The sequence below is a fragment of the Lissotriton helveticus genome, chromosome 3_1 (assembly GCF_964261635.1).
Source record: "Lissotriton helveticus chromosome 3_1, aLisHel1.1, whole genome shotgun sequence".
NCBI classification, from domain to species: Eukaryota; Metazoa; Chordata; class Amphibia; order Caudata; family Salamandridae; genus Lissotriton; species Lissotriton helveticus.
In genome coordinates this window covers 968,130,406-968,148,285 of record NC_136061.1, presented here as the reverse complement: position 1 = coordinate 968,148,285, position 17,880 = coordinate 968,130,406, and the positions used below count along the sequence as shown (strand labels likewise).

Here is a 17,880-nt window from a genome sequence, read left to right as displayed (position 1 = left end):
AGCCGCAAGAATCTTACCAGCTCGGTTTTTTAATAACAACCTTTTGGATTTCTGAGCTTGAACACCAATATGGGCTCTCTTGGTGACTATGGTGTTATATGTATATTTTAAGTGCTTAATTGACTGTAGGCAGGATTTATCTTTAGAATGTCGAAAGAGAGCTTCTAACTCTTTAATCTCAGATGCCAAGTCGGTAAGTTCCTTTTTGATAGCAGAATTCCTTTTCGACATACACTTAATAACCTGACCACGGAAAGTACACTTAAACGAATCCCAGAGGACAATTGGGGAAGAAACTGAGCCTTCATTTTCAAGAAAAAAAGTATCAATTTCATTGGAGAATTCACGAATTTGGGAATCATCATGTAAAATTTCAGTATTCAATCTCCAGGAGCGAGGTCGTGTCTGAGGAGCAAAGGACAGTAACGTAAAAGTAACCGCAGCATGATCAGAAATCAGAATAGGGTGAATAAGCGGCGAGGAAGAAGAAGAAACCAAAGAGGAGTGTACCAATAAATAATCAATACGCGAAAAGGTAGAATGAGGGGAAGAAAAGAAAGAAAAATCACTACAAGTGGGATTATGTAGACGCCAGAGATCCTCAAGATGAGATATAGAACACATATTAAGAAGTTGTTTATGCGATTTAGGAGGGCGAAACTGAAAAGCTGAATTCCTATCTAGAATGGGATCCATTGGTAAATTGAAATCCCCACCAACAATAAGATTACCCGAGTGAGGTGTGTCGTTTAATTTCTTGGTGACTGCTTTCCAAAAAGACGGGTCATCTTTGTTCGGGGCGTAAATATTCATAACATAGAGATTAGCATTGCCATCAGACAGTTTAGTTAATAGCCAGCGACCCTCAGTATCGTGCTCAGAAGAGATTATGGACAAGCCCGACTTTTTAGAGACTAAGGTGATAACCCCATTCTTTTTACCAAAAGCATCGGAGCAGACAACATCTGATACCCACTCTTTCTTTAGGAAGAGTGCCTCTCTGGTAGATACCTTCGTTTCCTGAAAGAGAACTAGATCCGAGGAAAGAGATTTGCAATAATCCAAGAGCTTAGACCTCTTGACTGGATGATTCAAACCCTTAACATTAAGGGACAACACATTCAGGCCCGACATAATCTTGCAGAGAAAAGCAAATATAATACATGAATGAGAGAAAGCAAACAAACAGCTCCAATACAAGCAGCCAACCACAAGGCCGTAAGACCAAAAAGAGAGATTCCTATGAGGAAATCCAAAGAGAGAAAAGAAAGAATAGAGAAAGAAAAAGATGAAAGTAAGAGAAGATAAAGACAGATAGTCAAGGAAAGGCAAGAGAAGAGGGGAAAAGAAATGAACAAGAAAGGTCTGAAAAAGACCAAATTCATACTAGGGGGAACGTGGGAAGACGAGCAAGGGAACCATCATGAGGTATAATAATAATCAGCTTGAAGAAACCCCAATGTAACATATAACTTGGTATAAGTAAACAGGAAGAGGAAGACATTTGAAATCTGGATTGATAGTAAGAAGAATGTTACCATAAGAACAATTCAACCGGTAAGTTTATAGAAAAAATATGCAAATATCAAAAACTATATAGGAGGAAAGAGAGAGCACTAAGAAAAAGTGAATAAAATCAAAGGAAGAAAGACAGCAAATAAGTGTGAAACATGCCAATCAATGAAGTGGAAGTAGAAAACGCCAAGAAGTAATTACCTAGGAAAGAGGTAGACACTAAAATGTAACAAAACAGCAGCTGACCCTAAAGGGTATAGGACCAGTATATGAATAAAATTACAGAAATAGCTAAAATAGATACTAAAACTGATTACACTAAGCAAGAGCAAACTTCAAATGCAGCAGGAATAATAAAACAAAAATGAGTAGGAAGAAACGAATTATCTAAGAAGATTATAAAATACAATATAAATACATTAAATTACAATGAACTAGCCCTAGTAGAGGAAGATAATAAATAGTTGTGAAGCAGAACAATCAATGAAACAGCAATGTAGATATGTAGCAAAACGAATTATACAGTAAATATTCAAAGGCACGTGTAAGCAATTAATTACTATGCATAAGATATACAAACGTTGTTATATTTAATCTAATGGGAACAGTAAGGAATATCAAAAAGATACCAATTGCATATATGATACCTAGACAAGGTAGTAATAAAGTATAAAATAGATATAATAACTTAGACCTAGTAGAGAAAAGCATCTAATAATGGTAAAGCACACTAAGCAGTGAAGCATCAATTACGTAAGCATATAAATAAATAGAAGAGACAATGACTGTAACATGGTGAGAACAGCTGAACGCTAACTATAGAGAATAGATAATAAAAATCTGAGACCAAGACTTGTACCCAAACAAGCAACAGTACAAGAAATATTCAAGCAAATAATCAATAAAGACATACAAGCACATCGACAACACCAAACGGAAGAGCCAAGTAAAAAACAAGTGAGAAAATTGACTACGCAGAAAACGATAGGAAACCTAAGGACGGGGATAGAAAAAATACCAACTGTCATATACGGATGATAGAATCACCAAGGGTACATGGCTCCCATCAGCCACAAAACCTTGGATTTATTTGAACAATTAGTGAAACAGGATTTGAACAAAATCAACTACCGGAGAAAAAGTAAAATTAAGAACCTCACTCAAAAAGAATATGCAATTCTCAGAAACATAGCAAATAACCCAAAAATCATTTGCCAACGAGCGGATAAGGGTGGAGCGCTAGTTATAATGAATAAGGATTACTATGACTTACAACTGACGCTCCATTTGCAGGATGAAAACACCTACATGGAACTCAACATTAATCCCACTAAGGAGATTCAAGCGACTCTTCAAACCATCATAGCAGAAGGCGTTTCAAATGGTTGTGTAGATGATAAAATGCAAAAATATCTTACAACAGATCATCCCAAAACACCCAAATTCTATTTGACACCCAAAATTCATAAAGATCCAGAAAAACCGCCTTGTCGCCCCATAGTATCTACCTGTGGAAGCATTCAGGAGCCTGTAGGTAAACTGATCGATAAATACCTCCAACCATATGTCATCACCATGAACTCTTATGTCAAGGATACCACTGATTTTTTAACTAAGCTGGACAATATAACACTTGCGCCCAATGAAGATATACTCGTGTGTACAGTTGACGTTCAAGCATTATATACGTCCATACCCCATACCTTGGGGTTAGAGGCAGTAGAAAAAGCATTACTGGACATGGAATATGATGAAAATATGAAAATATTTTTGTTAGAACTTTTGCACTTTACTTTAATGCACAGTTTTTTCAAGTGTGAAGACAAATGGTATCTCCAAAAAACAGGTACGGCTATGGGAAATCCAGCAGCTCCATCTTATGCTAATATCTTCATGCATATGTATGAAAATGATCACATTCTACAAAAACCACCATGGAAAGAAGGGATAAGGTTATATCTAAGGTACATAGATGATATTTTCATATTGTGGAAGGATACAAAAGAACAACTAATTGCCAACATACAACAACTCAATCGTGTTGATGAAAGAATACAGTTCACCTACACTATACATGAAAGCCAAATTGATTACTTGGATGTCACAGTTAAAAAAACAAATATTAAATTTGAAACTACGCTATACACCAAGGTAACAGATCGGAATAATCTACTAGCATATCAGAGCTTCCACCCCAGTCCACTCAAACTACACCTTCCTTATTCTCAACTGCTTCGAGTAAAGAGAATTGTCTCAGACCCAGAAGAAACTAAGACGCAAACACAAATTATGCTTGACAAATTCAAAAAAAGAGGATATCCACACGAAGTATTAAAAGGAGCCTTGGAAAGATCACAGTCTAAAGACAGGAAAACTTTACTCAAAACACAGAAAAGTAAAAAGACTGATAGAATTACATGTGTTAGTAAATATTCCACAGCAAGCCCTCAGTTTAAGAACATTATCAAAAGACACTGGCGGATGTTACAAACTGAACCGGATTTCAACAACGTCTTTTCTGAAGAACCACTATTTGCGTTCACCAGAGCCAAAAATATTGGAGAGATCATTAAACAAACAACAGTGACAAAATCAGAAACCACATTCAAGGGGACAATACCATGCAAGAATTGCAGTAACTGTAATAACATTATGGAAGGTAACTTCATTACCCACCCGATGAGAGGTAATAAAATCAGATTACACGTTAATGGTACATGCGACACAAAAAACATTGTCTACATGATAAAATGCCCATGTGGTTATGCCTATGTTGGCCAGACGGAACGGAAACTGAAAATTCGGTTAACAGAACACAAGAGCAACATCAGAACCAAAGTGGTAAAGTCGGCGCTTGCAAACCATTTCATTGAACATCACCATCAAATTAATCAAATTAAAGCTTGCATTCTAGAAGTGGTGCAAAGAAATGAAGAGACGGACAATAAAAAGGCTTTATTAAAACGAGAAAACTACTGGATATACCATTTACAGACCCTGCGCCCACACGGGATTAATGAAAGGACAGAATTTAGTTGCTACTTATAATTGTGTTTTTGTAATCAGATTGAATGTATCATTGCAGTGCTGAGCATGTTTTTAGATATATCATTAATTTGTTCATATTCCCTAACACATTTCCTGAACACCATACTCGTACCTTGATTCCTTCATATCACTCGGAATTCTGGCCCTTTAAAGATAGCGCGCGCATTATTTCAAATTAACCTAGCTTACACACGTCACACGCCAACTTTCCAGTAACGAGATTGAATCTGAAGCGTTAAGCTTGAATGTTGATTACATCGCATCCCGGTAAGAAATAACATTGCGCCGCGCATTGTGATTACAGCTAACCTTGTTTTATAATTTTGTTGGTTCGTTGAACTTTGAAAACCGTGTTACATTGTATCCCGGCAAGGATTAACATCGCGCTGAGCGCAGTGCAGTTACGGCGAAACTGTTTCCATGATTTTGTTAGTCCGTGTAAATCAAAAAACGGCATAAATCATTAGCGTACTGAACGCTTCAGTTAATCTTTAATCAAACGACTATAAGCCCTTGGAATGGTACACTAGCGTGAATAGATACAGTGATATAAAGCGGTTCACTTTACCATTGGCAGAAATTCACCGTGGTTAATTTTATTAAAAGACACTGTTGACTTGCATTTGAATAACACAGGTCAAAAGACCGGGCCAAAGCAAAATTCATTAAATGGGTCACGGAAATGTTATGAACGTTATGAACACAATGTATAATTGTTCACAAGCACACGAAGGAGTGTAAATATCTGAACAAATGGGATCATTAGTATACGTTATTTGACAATTTAGAGAGTATGTTACTGACCACAGTAGAAATACATTGATTGAACCATGCTTTAACACAAAGTGAATATATGGTGATAGATACAATTTTTTGTGTTGTTTCACAGATTTCCTTGATGAAGGCCTCTAGGCCGAAATGCATTGGAAAAGGAATGTAATTTTCGTATATTTTGAAAATTAACTGGATGATGAATGTACATGGAGCATAAATATTATTGCAATATGGAAAAAATCTCAGATTGACTAAAGGAAAAATCCACAAGTATGAATAAAATACTTCAGAGATTCCAAACAAAACTTTGTTGAAAACTTTATTGTCCATAACCTGGCTGACAAATTCAGCACAATTGACAGTGCCCTAGGAGACACTCGCACCATTCGGTGCCAGTGCAACCATTTTCAGAATCACCAAGGGTACCATAAAGCGAAAAAAAACAAAAAGAGGAATGTAGTATTGACATAGACTGTACAAAAAGAATAAAAAATAAAGAGACGCAAAAAAGCTAGTCGGAATAAGAGCGTTCGGAGACAGAACACTACTACAAAAGTGAAAAAGGGAACATAAATGAGATATGTCTAATGTAACAATCAAGGACATCATAAAGAAGGAAAGAAGACCAAACCAAGGGGAAGAAGAAAAAACAACACTACCAAGCGAAACGATCATAGCAAGAATAAGGACAACTGTCAAGAAAAGAAAGGCACTACTACAATAATGATAAAGAAACAACAATTAGAAAGACCTAATGTGCCCAACAACGACATCATAGAGATGGAAAGGAGACCACACCAAGGAGAGGGAAAAAACACTACCAAAAACTTAACTGACATCACTAATCACAAAAAAACAGAAACGCACTAGCAACAAAGGAGCACGCAGGTCTAAAAAAGGCAAGCTCAATAGACCTGGAAAAGAGAGAAAAAAACAATGAAGGCATAAGAAGCACATCAAGTGCCAGAAGCACTAGGAAGAAGCGAAGCCTCCATTTGAAGATCCATCTGTAGCTCCATCTGATTGTCCAAAAAAGAGGCCAAATCAGCAGGTTCATCGAAGATTCTGGAACGACCTTTGAAGGTAATGCGAAATTTTGAAGGGCCAGAGAAGGAAAAGGGGATATTCATCTCTGATAGACGCTTCCGGAGATTAAGAAAACCTTTCCTCCTTATCACCGTGTCTCTGGCAAAGTCTTGAGAAATTGAGATACGGTGGCCTTCCCAGGAGACAGCTTTAACCTTCCGCATATGAGCCAAGATTTGTTCCGTGTGCTGATGACGCAGTGGTTTAAAAATGATCGCCCTTGGTTGCGTAGCAGATTTAGAACGAAAGGTGGGGACACGATGTGCCCGTTCTAGCTCAAAGTCTTTTTGAAAATAAATTTGTAGAGTAGAAGGCAACCATTGGTATAAGAAGTCAATCATAGACGGTGCACCTTTCTCGGCTTCTTCAGGAAGGCCAAAAATGCGCAGGTTGGATCTGCGGTTACGGTCCTCCTGCTCAGTGAGATCCCTCCGCAATGCCGCCATTGAGCGCTCTAACTGCAAAAGAGATCTAGATTGCTTTTGCATATTATCCTCTGCGCCACTGATACGTGTCTCCGTGGCAGAGACACGAATGGAGAGAGCCTTAAGAGCATTCCTGATGGCTAATACCTCCACTTGTAGTAAATCTGTATTAGTTTTGGTAGACTGCGCAATGTCATGTACATCATTGAGACGCGTCAGAATAGTCTCCAGAGTGGAATTAGTATCTTTTTGAGAAGATTCAGGTGTAGGAGATACTTGTTTGAGCCTCTTAAGAGAGGCTTTCGACTCTTTTGCATCTTTAGCAGCTGGCGACAAGCCCATATTTGCCGCCATAGAGCCCCCAAAACAAAGGTAGAAGAAGCAACCACTTCAGAGAAATGAGGGAAATCAAAAGGCCAGAGGATATTGGTGTACTCAGTAGGCAAGAAAAAAAGAAATGAGCACAAATATGAGAGCGCACGTCCAGCAGGTACCGCAGAGTAATAAATAGCGGCGGACTTACATGCACAAAAATAGGAATCTCATCACAGTAATATCAGGACCCTGCCGATATCAAGAGGACGCCTTCAGAAACTAAGAAACCAAAAAGCAGGGTACCAAAGAGCATGTAAGTATCAATGAAAGGCAGTGGAGGCGCTCTGAAGAAAGGAAAAGTAAAATGAAATGCAAAAAAGTCTCATTTTAAATAGCCACACAGCATGAAGAATGAAAGAAAGCCGTTATAAGCTTGTAAAGGCTAATAATAGTCACCAGCACCTGTTTGCCCGCATTCCTGATAAGTTCGTAGCAATGGTACCTCCGTTTTGTGAGGAGAATCGGAACTGCGTTTGTGAAGAAAAACAAAATGGCGGCCGTCCGTAGAAACACCGAGCGCCACCTCAAATCGGCAAAAAATCAGGCACCAGCAGCTCCAGGGCGCAGGAAGGTCTCCCAAACAGCACTCAGCACCTTCAGACACATGAGGCTCCCTTTGGGCGACTGTGGGTTCACTGGAAGCGGATATAAACCTCCGACGGCCCTCGCTCGTCTCGGAGCTCAAGCACAAACCGCCATCTCGTATCGGCGCGCAAGCCACGCCCTCCGGCGTCAGCGTACCTTTATGTGAGTACAGATTCAAGATTTGCAGGGGAGCTGGAGTCAAAGGCTTCACCACATGGCCTGGCAATGCAGATAGTTCCTTGGGCTGCAGCAAGCCAGTTCATCCTGCACAGCCCCTCAAGACATTCCCCTTCTCGTATACATCTCTCACAGCAAATGAGCTTCTTCGTTCAAGGTGGTTAAAGTTCAACACAGCCTCCTTTTCTGGCAGAGTGAAGAACTTGCAGATTTTTGGTGAGGAACCTGAAAGGGGATTGTCAGTCATCAACTTAGATGTCATTCTCTTTCTGTGCTGGTTTGTAACTCTTAGCACTGTCAATAAGAAAACCTGGTACAGTGAGTTGGGGGGATGGGTGTTTGCCTCATTCTTACACCATGGTTGCAGGCAGAGATTTTGTACTGTGGACTTGGACTGGTAATAGGCAGTTCTTGTTTTTTGTGTATTCCCCTCACTTGCCAATATACAGTCTTTCTCCTCTACTGTCAGCAGGAAGGTGAGCTGGCACTGAGAGGTCCCTGGCAGCCTTGCTAAGCTGCACTTGCAATGGTTTTTCAGGTAGAGTGGGATCCCTGCAAATTTGCTAATGTTGCAGTGGTTTATAGGTCCAATGACTGGCTTTAAAGAAGCAGCAAGCATGCTGGTGTAAACTTAACCCCTTTCCTGTGCCGCGAATTCCACAGCGGTGCAGGCGGTGCTAGGGGGTGGGCGTAGCGTTCCGGTACTTATGACGGCTCCACGCCGTCATGAGTCACAGGCGGTGTGTGCTCATGACGGCGTGGAGCCGCCATGACCCCGCCCACTCACTAATTCGCCCGCACAGGCAGGAAATTAGTCCTGCGTGGGCGGATCAGCAGTGGCATGACGGCTTCACGCCGTCATGAGCACATGCCGCCCGTAACTCATGATGGCGTGGAGCCGTCATGAGCACGGAAAGGGTTAAAGACAAAGGGCCTAATTTACAATTTGGTAAAAGGCGTACTCCACCACCAAGTGATGGATATCCCATCCACCTTTTTACAAGTGCGCTATATTCTATGGCAATCATAATGGGCTGACGGGATATCCGTCACATTGTGATAGTAACATGTTCTAAACCAGGCCCTAAGTTCTCCTGAATTCTTCTCCACTCTCCCAAGTCAAAATATTTTAGTTATTACAGACCATGCTAACCAATGTCATTTGGTAATCCCGATGTGTCCCAGATATGGGCTCAGTAGCGGCCAGCATTGCTCGTGGGTGGGGGGGCGGGCGTGAGAGGTTGCGGCGTGAGATTCGTGGGGGGATCACAGGGGGTGTTGCGGGGAAACAAATAAAGTCAAGAAATAAAATTAAACGTACCTTTCCGCCGGGTACCGTGTCTTCTCTGTTCCTGCTCTCCTGCCTCCTACAGAAATGGGAAGCAGGCAGCCAGGCTCCCTCCCCTAAGTCAATTGCAATGCTGCAATGCAGCATTGTGATTGTTCAGGATGGCTCCCAGCCAGGGGCTAGTGGGGCGGGCATGTTCTCCATGCAGGCTGCATGGAGAAGGACAGAGAGCGCATGACTGGTTTGTGTGGCCCCAGAGTGCCGATTAAACAGTCTTTGCGCACTCAGGAGTGGGCTAACCACTCCTCCCCTGCCCCACCCACCCGCTCGCCCGCAAAGCGCAAAGCAAACATAAAATGGTAATAACTGAAAGTTGTTACCTTTAAATAGTTTTGGCTTTCTCGCACTGCGAGAAAGCAGTGGGGCGACGCTCCTCCACCCTAGTGGAGGAGCCGACCCTTCATGGGCTAAAAGAAGAGAAACTGTCTAGAGAAGCTTGAAAGTAAATTTGCATAGTCAAGCAGCCCTTCATGGTCAGCTCAGGCCTCTTCGGGGATTTATAGGACTATAAAGACAATAGTATAGAACCTAGAAGGAAAGTACCAAAGGGAATTAGTGGTGCCCTAATTAACGAGATTTCTCAATTAGGAAGCACCTGCTGTCGCTCATTGACACTGACTGTGTGCTGCCATCTTTGTCACAGATAGCAGTGGAAGCTGATATGAGACCTCAGTGGTTTCTGTAGACCTGAGCCAATGATGGCTATAACGTTGGGCATCAAGCATTTCTTGGCATTGGCTCCAATTGTGTTGTACAAATGAAACTAATTACTGTATGCAGCCACAACAGAATAAATTGAACATGAGTATACTACATCAAATCAACAATCAGATTTATTTCTGAATTGGCTCTACCTGCGAGCTGTTACAAGAATCAGATACAGAAATCAATAATTCTTGGACTATACTGGTCAGCAGATCCCACAAAATCATGTAAGTTCTTTCATTTCACCCTGTTCTGAAGAGCCTGACTTTAAGTGCTGGTCTGTGATGTTATTATCTCAAGAAGGCTGATTTCCAGTGATTCCTCGTCTACGGGGAGACTACAGGCATGAGGTTCCTCATCTAAACTCGGGTCGACCTCGGGGCATGAACAGGGAGGAGGTGCAGTTCTCAGTGTCACTGGGACAGAGGAATTCTGCAAAGCAGTCACAAAAGCCTGGGGCCTGTAGCTATGAGAATCCTTTTGTGCCTCAGGGGTTTAGCACAGTCATTGACACATAGATTTACAACAAAACACTAATCAAAATAGGGGAGCCAATCTTACATCGTTTTTAAATTAAATTATTTTAACAGAAGGAATGGGTGCCCAAACATTGTGCCCTTAACAACACATTCTTAACAACATATGTATGCATCAAACTCGATTGATTGGATGAAAATGCGGATTTAATTTAACCTGTCATCATTATAAATTTCAGCATCACTTAATAAAGTATTTTTGTATTGATATTGTTACCTGGCCTGTGTGTGGAGAAGCCCAGCTAGTGACTAACCACCAAGGGGCATATGTACAAGAACCTAACACCGCCGCAGCGACAGCTTTTTTTACGTTACAGGGGCTTTTTTATCGCATTATTTACAAAGTACCGCTAACTGCAGTTAGCAGCACTTTTCCAGCGTAAACATGAATTTTGAAGATCGCCACTTTGTTAGCGAGACTTAACAAAAATAGATGCAAGGTGAGCGTTCCTGTGAAAAAATTGCCGCTAACCCCACTTTGCGATATAACACCGCAAAGCTGCCGCTAATTCCAGTTAGAGGCAGTTTTTTAAGACCAGAAAATATCTGGTCTTAAAATTGGTGCAAACACTTGGGTCCACATACTAGATGTTTGGGTGCTGGACAGCGCTGCAAGGAACATTGCTGCGCTGCCCTGCGCCAAAACAAAAGGACAGGGATGGGCCCTATCAATAAGAAAGGGCGCATTCCTGGGCCCCATTCATAAAAAGTGTTGCATCACTGCAACAAAACAGTGTTGGGACAATTTTCACTGTGCCCTCCCTGCAACATCATGGAGGAGCCGTACATTGAATTCAATGCACGGCCCTCCATGTAGCAATCAATGACAGATACGTCTGGAATCCTGACGTATCTGGCAACGTCAAAGTCACGCAATGCTACCGTTGTGTTCCAAGCATGACACAACTCGAGCAATGTATGGGGCCAGCCTATCCCTGTGCCACTGCGTCACCCTTACTCCTGCCGTTAGGCAGGTGTAAGGTTTTGACACAGTGGCGTCCTAGAATTGTTGCAGTGAAATCTGAGAGAGTTCACTCCGCCAATCCTACAAGGCTTTGTTGCGTGGGAACACCCATCCTACATACATCATACCTGACGCGTCACTTTGTAAATATGTCAGAACGTGGTGCAAGATTCACGCAGCAAGTACGTCAAGTAAATGACGCAACGGTGGCGTTAAACTGCCGGAAGGGGCTCAGGATTAAACCCCCTGTATTTTTCCCCTACGATGGCGCACAATGGCTGCCATGCACCAACGTAGGCAACCCTTGCGCCATGGTGCAAGGGTGACTGTGTTGCGGAGTTGATTGATGTTGTGGCTCCATCTCGACTCGAAACGTCTGCAGGTGCGTCTGGACTAGTGGAGGGCAGGAGTGTACCAGCTGGCCTTCTTGGAGTGTTGTTTGCCTAGTCTTTTCTTTAGGGATGCCAGGGTGCCGGTGATGTTGGAGATCCACTGGTGGAGGTTGTGCGCTGGGATGCTGATGTCTGTAAGCGTTGGCAGAGTGGTGGTGCTGAGGGAGTTGATGAGAAGTTCTTTGGTGGCCTTGATCCAGCTGTGACAGGGGCGGGGCGATGATGACGCTGGTGTACAGTAGGCATGGTGAAGGAGTGATGTATACAATGATAGTCGGTCCAGGAGAGTTCTTTGGTGTGACTGTAGTTGAAGTTCCCACTTGCGGAGAAAACGCGCCGAAGCGTGTGTCCCACTTTGTGGGTTGCTAAAGTAACTATTTGCTTGAGTCAGATGTTGGCGAGGTTCCCCAGGAGGGGGAGGTGTTCTGGTCACTGTGGTTGTCCAGGTGTAACTTGACATCTATGAGTAGGATGTAGTCGGTGGATGGGAGATCCTGGGTGCAATGAGGTCTACTATATGATCTGTGAATGTGGGTTCCTGGCCTGGGGGCCTATAGACCAGGGTGCCGCAGAGAGTGGTGTTGGGGTTTATCCAGATCTGGAAGTGGAGGTGATCCATGGTCGCCGTTGGATCATTAGAGTGCGTGGTCAGTCGGAGTGTGCTTTTGTAGACAATGGCAATGCTTCCACCTGGACAGTCGGGGTAGTCCTTGCGGGTGATTTGGTAGCCGTCGGGGATGGCAATGGTGAAGTCCAGAGCACAGGTTGGTCCAGGTTTTCGAGAAGAAGGCGATGTCTGAAGAGGTGGCATCAAGGAGGTCTCAGATTTCAGTGGTGTATTTGTGGAGAGACCGCATGTTGAGGAGGATGCAGTTGGGCTAGTCGGGTGCGCTGTTGGTCGGCTGGGCGGCAAGAGGCTCTGGTGTGCTAATGTGGCCGGAGGAGTGTTTGTAGTTTTGGCAGGCGCAGGGTGCAAAGGTATTCTTAGGTGATGCTAGAGGGCAGGTAGCATGGTGTCCAGGGTTGAGGGCGAGGAGGGTGCTGGAGTAGTAGCAGTGGAGTGTCCGAGAGGTGCTGGGTGCGGTTCAGGGGCGGACAGACACAGACGAGCTTGCCTTTGGCTTGCCTTCAGCGCACCAGTAGCACACCTGCTGCGCATGGCCACACAGCGTCTGCCATTAAGTGCTGCAGGGGAGGATGGAGAGCTGGGAGGCCAGAAACACAGGTAAGTACACTGGAGGGAGTGGGGGGGGGGTCACGGCAGCAATGTGTGAGAGGATAGGCAAAAAAGCACAGGAAAAACAAAGGCTAACAAAGCAAAGATTAAAAAAAAGATTAAGGTAGAAAAGCAACAGACAATAGCACGAAGATGAACAGGAACATCAGAAAAGAGGGACAGGAAGACTGTCAAGCTGCAGAGCAGTGACGCCCTACCACTTGATCACCAGGGATGAGGCACAGGCAGGAGCCTGCGAGTGGAGGAGGAACTCGAGCACCTGACCTCCGGGTCAGAGGAACCAGCAGCGGAAAATGGGGACAGCAGCTGCAGCAACCAGATGGCGCTGCGCTGTGAGAAGAGGAAATCCACTAAGGGTTAGTCCTCCGTACACCCAAAAGCAAACTAGCAGGGGGCAAGGAAAGGCAGCACCACCTGGTTTCCTCTTCCGATCTAAAAATGGTGACCAGATTCTGTATTCCCCAGCAAGTAATGGTGGATCAAGCTGTACACCCAAGGGCCTGGAAAGACCCAGCCCCCATCCCCCTGGTATCCACTGCCACCAATGGCCGATCTCAGCGACTTGAGCCAGTTAGTGGAGTCCTCCACCATCCTTGTGCGGTGCCCTCAGTAATGTAGTTCAGCCGCAGCGCAGTAATTGCTCAGCACATGGTGTGCGTCACCCAGAGGCGCTAGGCCTGGGCCCGAATAGCCCCCGGGCCTCCTCAGCTACGTGTCCCACCTTCTCCTCACCTGGACATTGACACCGAGGCTCAATGCACTGCACTCTCTCCAAATCTGTGGATTAGCCAGCAGGAGCCTCAGCCAGGTGGGATTTCACAAGCCTAGATACAGCAGTCGCTGCCAAGTCCACTGGGGAACCCCCCCATGCAGGTGATGGAACCGTGCCCCCTTAGGCGTGAAGGTATAGTGCTCCCAAAACACAAGTTTGGCACAGCTCAGGGGCCTCACCCTCCATAGCGTCCGGCCAGCGCAACATCCTCCAACCGGTGATGCAGAGAGGCGCAGCCCTCCATTGGTAATCTCCTCCGAGCAGACCTCCCTACGTGGGTGCGCAGTAGCGCCTCTACCATTCACAGCTCCAAGGTACAACAGGCAGTCTTCACACACAGGTCAGCAACGTGTCTCCATGCGACCTGCCAGACTTCACCACCAGGTAAGGGCGATCGGCGATGCCTCAATGTCTGCCGCCACAGCCCAGCCACTCCACAGCACCTCTGCCTCCCACTCCAGGTCTCAGATGCAGGCCCAGCGAGGCCTCCGGGCCCCGGGGACTGTCCTCGCTTTCAAGGTTTTGGCTGCCAAGGTGTTGCAAGAAGGGAGCTATGAAAAGTGATGCATCACTGGTTTTTCCCAGTGATGAGCCTCGTTTCATGACTGTAGCCCTGAATCTGCATTTCCTGTCCCCCTGGTACTCTGGCTGGTCATCCTGGCTGTTGGGGGGCTTGAGGGGGTTGTGGATCTGTGCGGCACTTGGCCCTGGCTGCTCCATCCTGCATTTCATTGGCAGTGGCGGCTTGCATTGGGATTGCTGCGTGGCGGTGAGGCGGGGGAGGGGCAGGGTGGGGGGTAGTGGAGTAGGACATACGATGGCCACGAGTAAAGTAAGAAAGAAAGAAATAAAACTATTTACCTTGTGCTCGCTGCATCGCCAACTCGGCGCGAGCGCAAGGTAAATAGTTTTATTTATTTATTTCTCACTTTACTCGTGGCCGTTGTATTTCCGACTCCACTATGCCCCACCCTGCCCAACCCCGCCCCACCCCACCGCAGCACTCCCACTGGGAGCCGCGACTGTCCATTGGTTTTATTTCCTATTTTTCATTGGAGGTGGACTTATAGGCTATTTTGCCTCTATAGGCAAAAAAAGTCACGCTGGGCTAACTAATGTGAGTTTGTGTGCCTCTAATGGGCCTTTCGTCACTTTTCTCTCGCTAACGTCAAAATGGGTTTCGCCTTGACGCTAGTGTCAGTGGTAGTTTTCACCGTGGCTAGCTGTAACTATCGCCATGTAGCGACATATTGTAAGCACAGTGCTAACAGGGCGATGGTTTTTGATGATAGGCCGCGTTAAGAAAACTACAGCTGACTAACGCTAAGACTAGTTAGGGGCAGTTCTTGTACATATACCCCCAAGAATCTAGTCATGTCAAGACACCATGGGGGATGTGTACAACTGAAGTGGTGGAGTGAGGCATTAACCTGTCATGGCTTAACGCCTCACTCCGTCACTTCAGAAATGCAAGGCTGCACCATATTTACAACAATATGGTGCAGTCTTGAGTTTCCCCCTGAGCTGGCGCTACATTTAGCAGTGGAGTGCCAACGCAGGCACCCTTGATCCAAAGTGCAAGGGTGTCTGCTTGCAGGGAAAAGATTGTTTATGTACAGGAATATCCACTTCCTGTACATAAACAACCTGAGAGGCCTTTTTGTCACTTCTATGTGTGCTGTTTAATGCAGCACACATGGAAGTCACAAAATGTCATTTTGTTTAAAGATTGTTTACGTGCAGGAAGAAGGGTCCTTCCTGTACATAAACAATAATAGGCTTCTTGCTTTTTCCATGTGTGCTGGCAGCATACCTGGAAAAAGCAAAAACAAGGAGAAATATAGCATTTCTCCTCGTTTCACCAACGTAAAACCAGGTTTTCACTGGACTTAATTTTGGCGCGGCCTCCTATTTATGCTGCCCTTGTAAATAGAGGACAGTATCAAAATCAATGGGTGTTGCAGTGGAGCGCCCAACACAACACCCACTGCCACCCCTTTTACACTAAGCATAGCTTGAAAGGGGGCCTTATTTACAAGGTAGTGTTAAGCCACGTTAAGTGGCTTAACGTTGCCTTGTAAATAAAGAGAAGCCCCTGTCACAAAAAGTGACGTTCCAGTGGCGATAGGGGCTTGTACATATGCTTCCAAGATTGAGCGAAGCATTTAATTGCTTCAGATATTAACCTCAATTTGCTATAAGGGAGCACTTAATGCTTGGTCACACAGAGTGGGAGTTATAAACTGCCCAGCAGAACAAAACATGCAGCCGTCTATCCTACAAGTAATTTCTACTGTATTGGTGTCTGGAAGTTGCCTTATAACCCATTGTCTCCTTAATATCTAAAATAACAGAGAGTTATGCAGGATAGACCCTTATACCTTCTCCCAGATGACGCTTGACAAATCTCCCATGTTCTGCAGAACGGCCCAAGTAAACAGTGCATGCATCCGGTGCCTGGAGATTGGGGATTTGCCTTTTTCCTAAATAAAAAACACAGATGAAAACATGATGATATGGTAAAACATTAGAGAAATGTTAAAGTGAAAATAAATTTGCAGCAAGAGCACAAAGATGGACCCATCACATACACAGGAAAAGATTTAGAACGGTGCAATTTCTTTTATCAGCATCGCTATTTTTCATGGAAATTCAGAGGGAAGAGAATGCAGGGAGTTCTAAAGGGCTGATTACGAGTCTGGCGGTCCTTGACCGTGAGACTCGTGGTGGCACAGCGGTGGCAGTCCTGCGGACGCCCTATTCTGAGGTGGCTATTGGGACCAACCACCGCTGCGCCGCCTACGTGGCCCGTGCAGATAAGATGGGTGGAGTTGTGGGACCAGGTCGGGGGGGGGGTGTTCGACGGACGATGATTCCGTCATCAGCGTCTGTCAAAATCCCTCCCACCCGGCCCCACCGCTCTTTCCTGTATGGGCCGCGGCTGCTGCACCGGCTGCTGCACCAGCTGTGGCAGGGAACCGCCGTTCCCTGGCTGTGGTGCAGAGGACACGGCCATCCAATATGCAAGGCTGGACCGTTATGGTCCTCCATGCATATTTCAAGTTTCCCCATGGCCAGAATTATCATGGCAGGCGGTGCAGAAACAAAGGGGCCCTACAGGCCCCCGCCGCCATTGGGATGCATTCTGAGGGGCACAACATGCGCCCCCCGGTTTGCATGCACAGCAAATTCCAGCACGGATTGGACTTCACAGTTCATGCCGTTCTGGAACTTCTTTTGCGTTCCCATTGCAGTGCCTGTTTTCAGGGCATCACCGTGGGAATGGCAACAGAAAAGCCCGCCAGACACGAGCTATACTCGTAATCTGGCAGACAGACCATGCACGGCTTTGGCGGTGATGTGCTAGAGCAAAGCAGGCACAGCGCCGCCAAAGTCGTATTCAGGCCCTAAGTATGTTGTACCATTTTCAGACTATTTCCCCACGCCAGAATTAACCCAGTAAATATGTCACTAATTTATGCAGTAAATTCATAATATTGATTGCTGAGGGTGAGCTTTTCTCATTGGTTACTTACAGTGATCTGCACTGTTGTCCCATCCTGATTCTTCTTTCTGTTCTTCTGAAAGCTGGAGACCATTTTCCAAATCAACCTAAGTAGAGGGTCTTTGTGGGAATTCTTGGCATTTTTGAGGTTTTGATAGGCTAGGGAGCTGAAGTTCTCAGAGAAGAGCTCTGTCAGCACTTCATTGCTTAGGAACTTCTTCAAGTTTAATCCATTCTCCAGGAAGAGGCGGATGAATTGCGGCCGGTCCTTCACCAGGGCCCAGAACATAGCATCGTCCAAGTCAACAGACTGAGGAGAAAGAAAGCACAGGGCTTTGTTAGAGGCACATGAGAGCTGCACTTCAAAAGAAAAGGTGTGCTGGACTGACCTTGAGAAAGCCTGACTGAATCTCAAAGCAGTGCATTTATTATAGTG

General features: G+C 44.9%; 1 protein-coding gene across 1 annotated transcript in view; it reads right to left on the bottom strand.

Annotated features, from left to right (window-relative positions):
- Positions 1-17,880, bottom strand: part of LOC144824191 (transient receptor potential cation channel subfamily M member 8-like) — a 242,788-nt gene that overhangs the window by 98,570 nt on the left and 126,338 nt on the right. Inside the window, exons 12-13 of the mRNA XM_078683347.1 lie at positions 17,476-17,754; positions 16,321-16,422 (exon numbers count right to left, since the gene is read on the bottom strand). Of these exons, the coding sequence (XP_078539473.1) occupies positions 16,321-16,422; positions 17,476-17,754 (381 nt within the window). The remainder of the gene's footprint in view (positions 1-16,320; positions 16,423-17,475; positions 17,755-17,880) is intronic.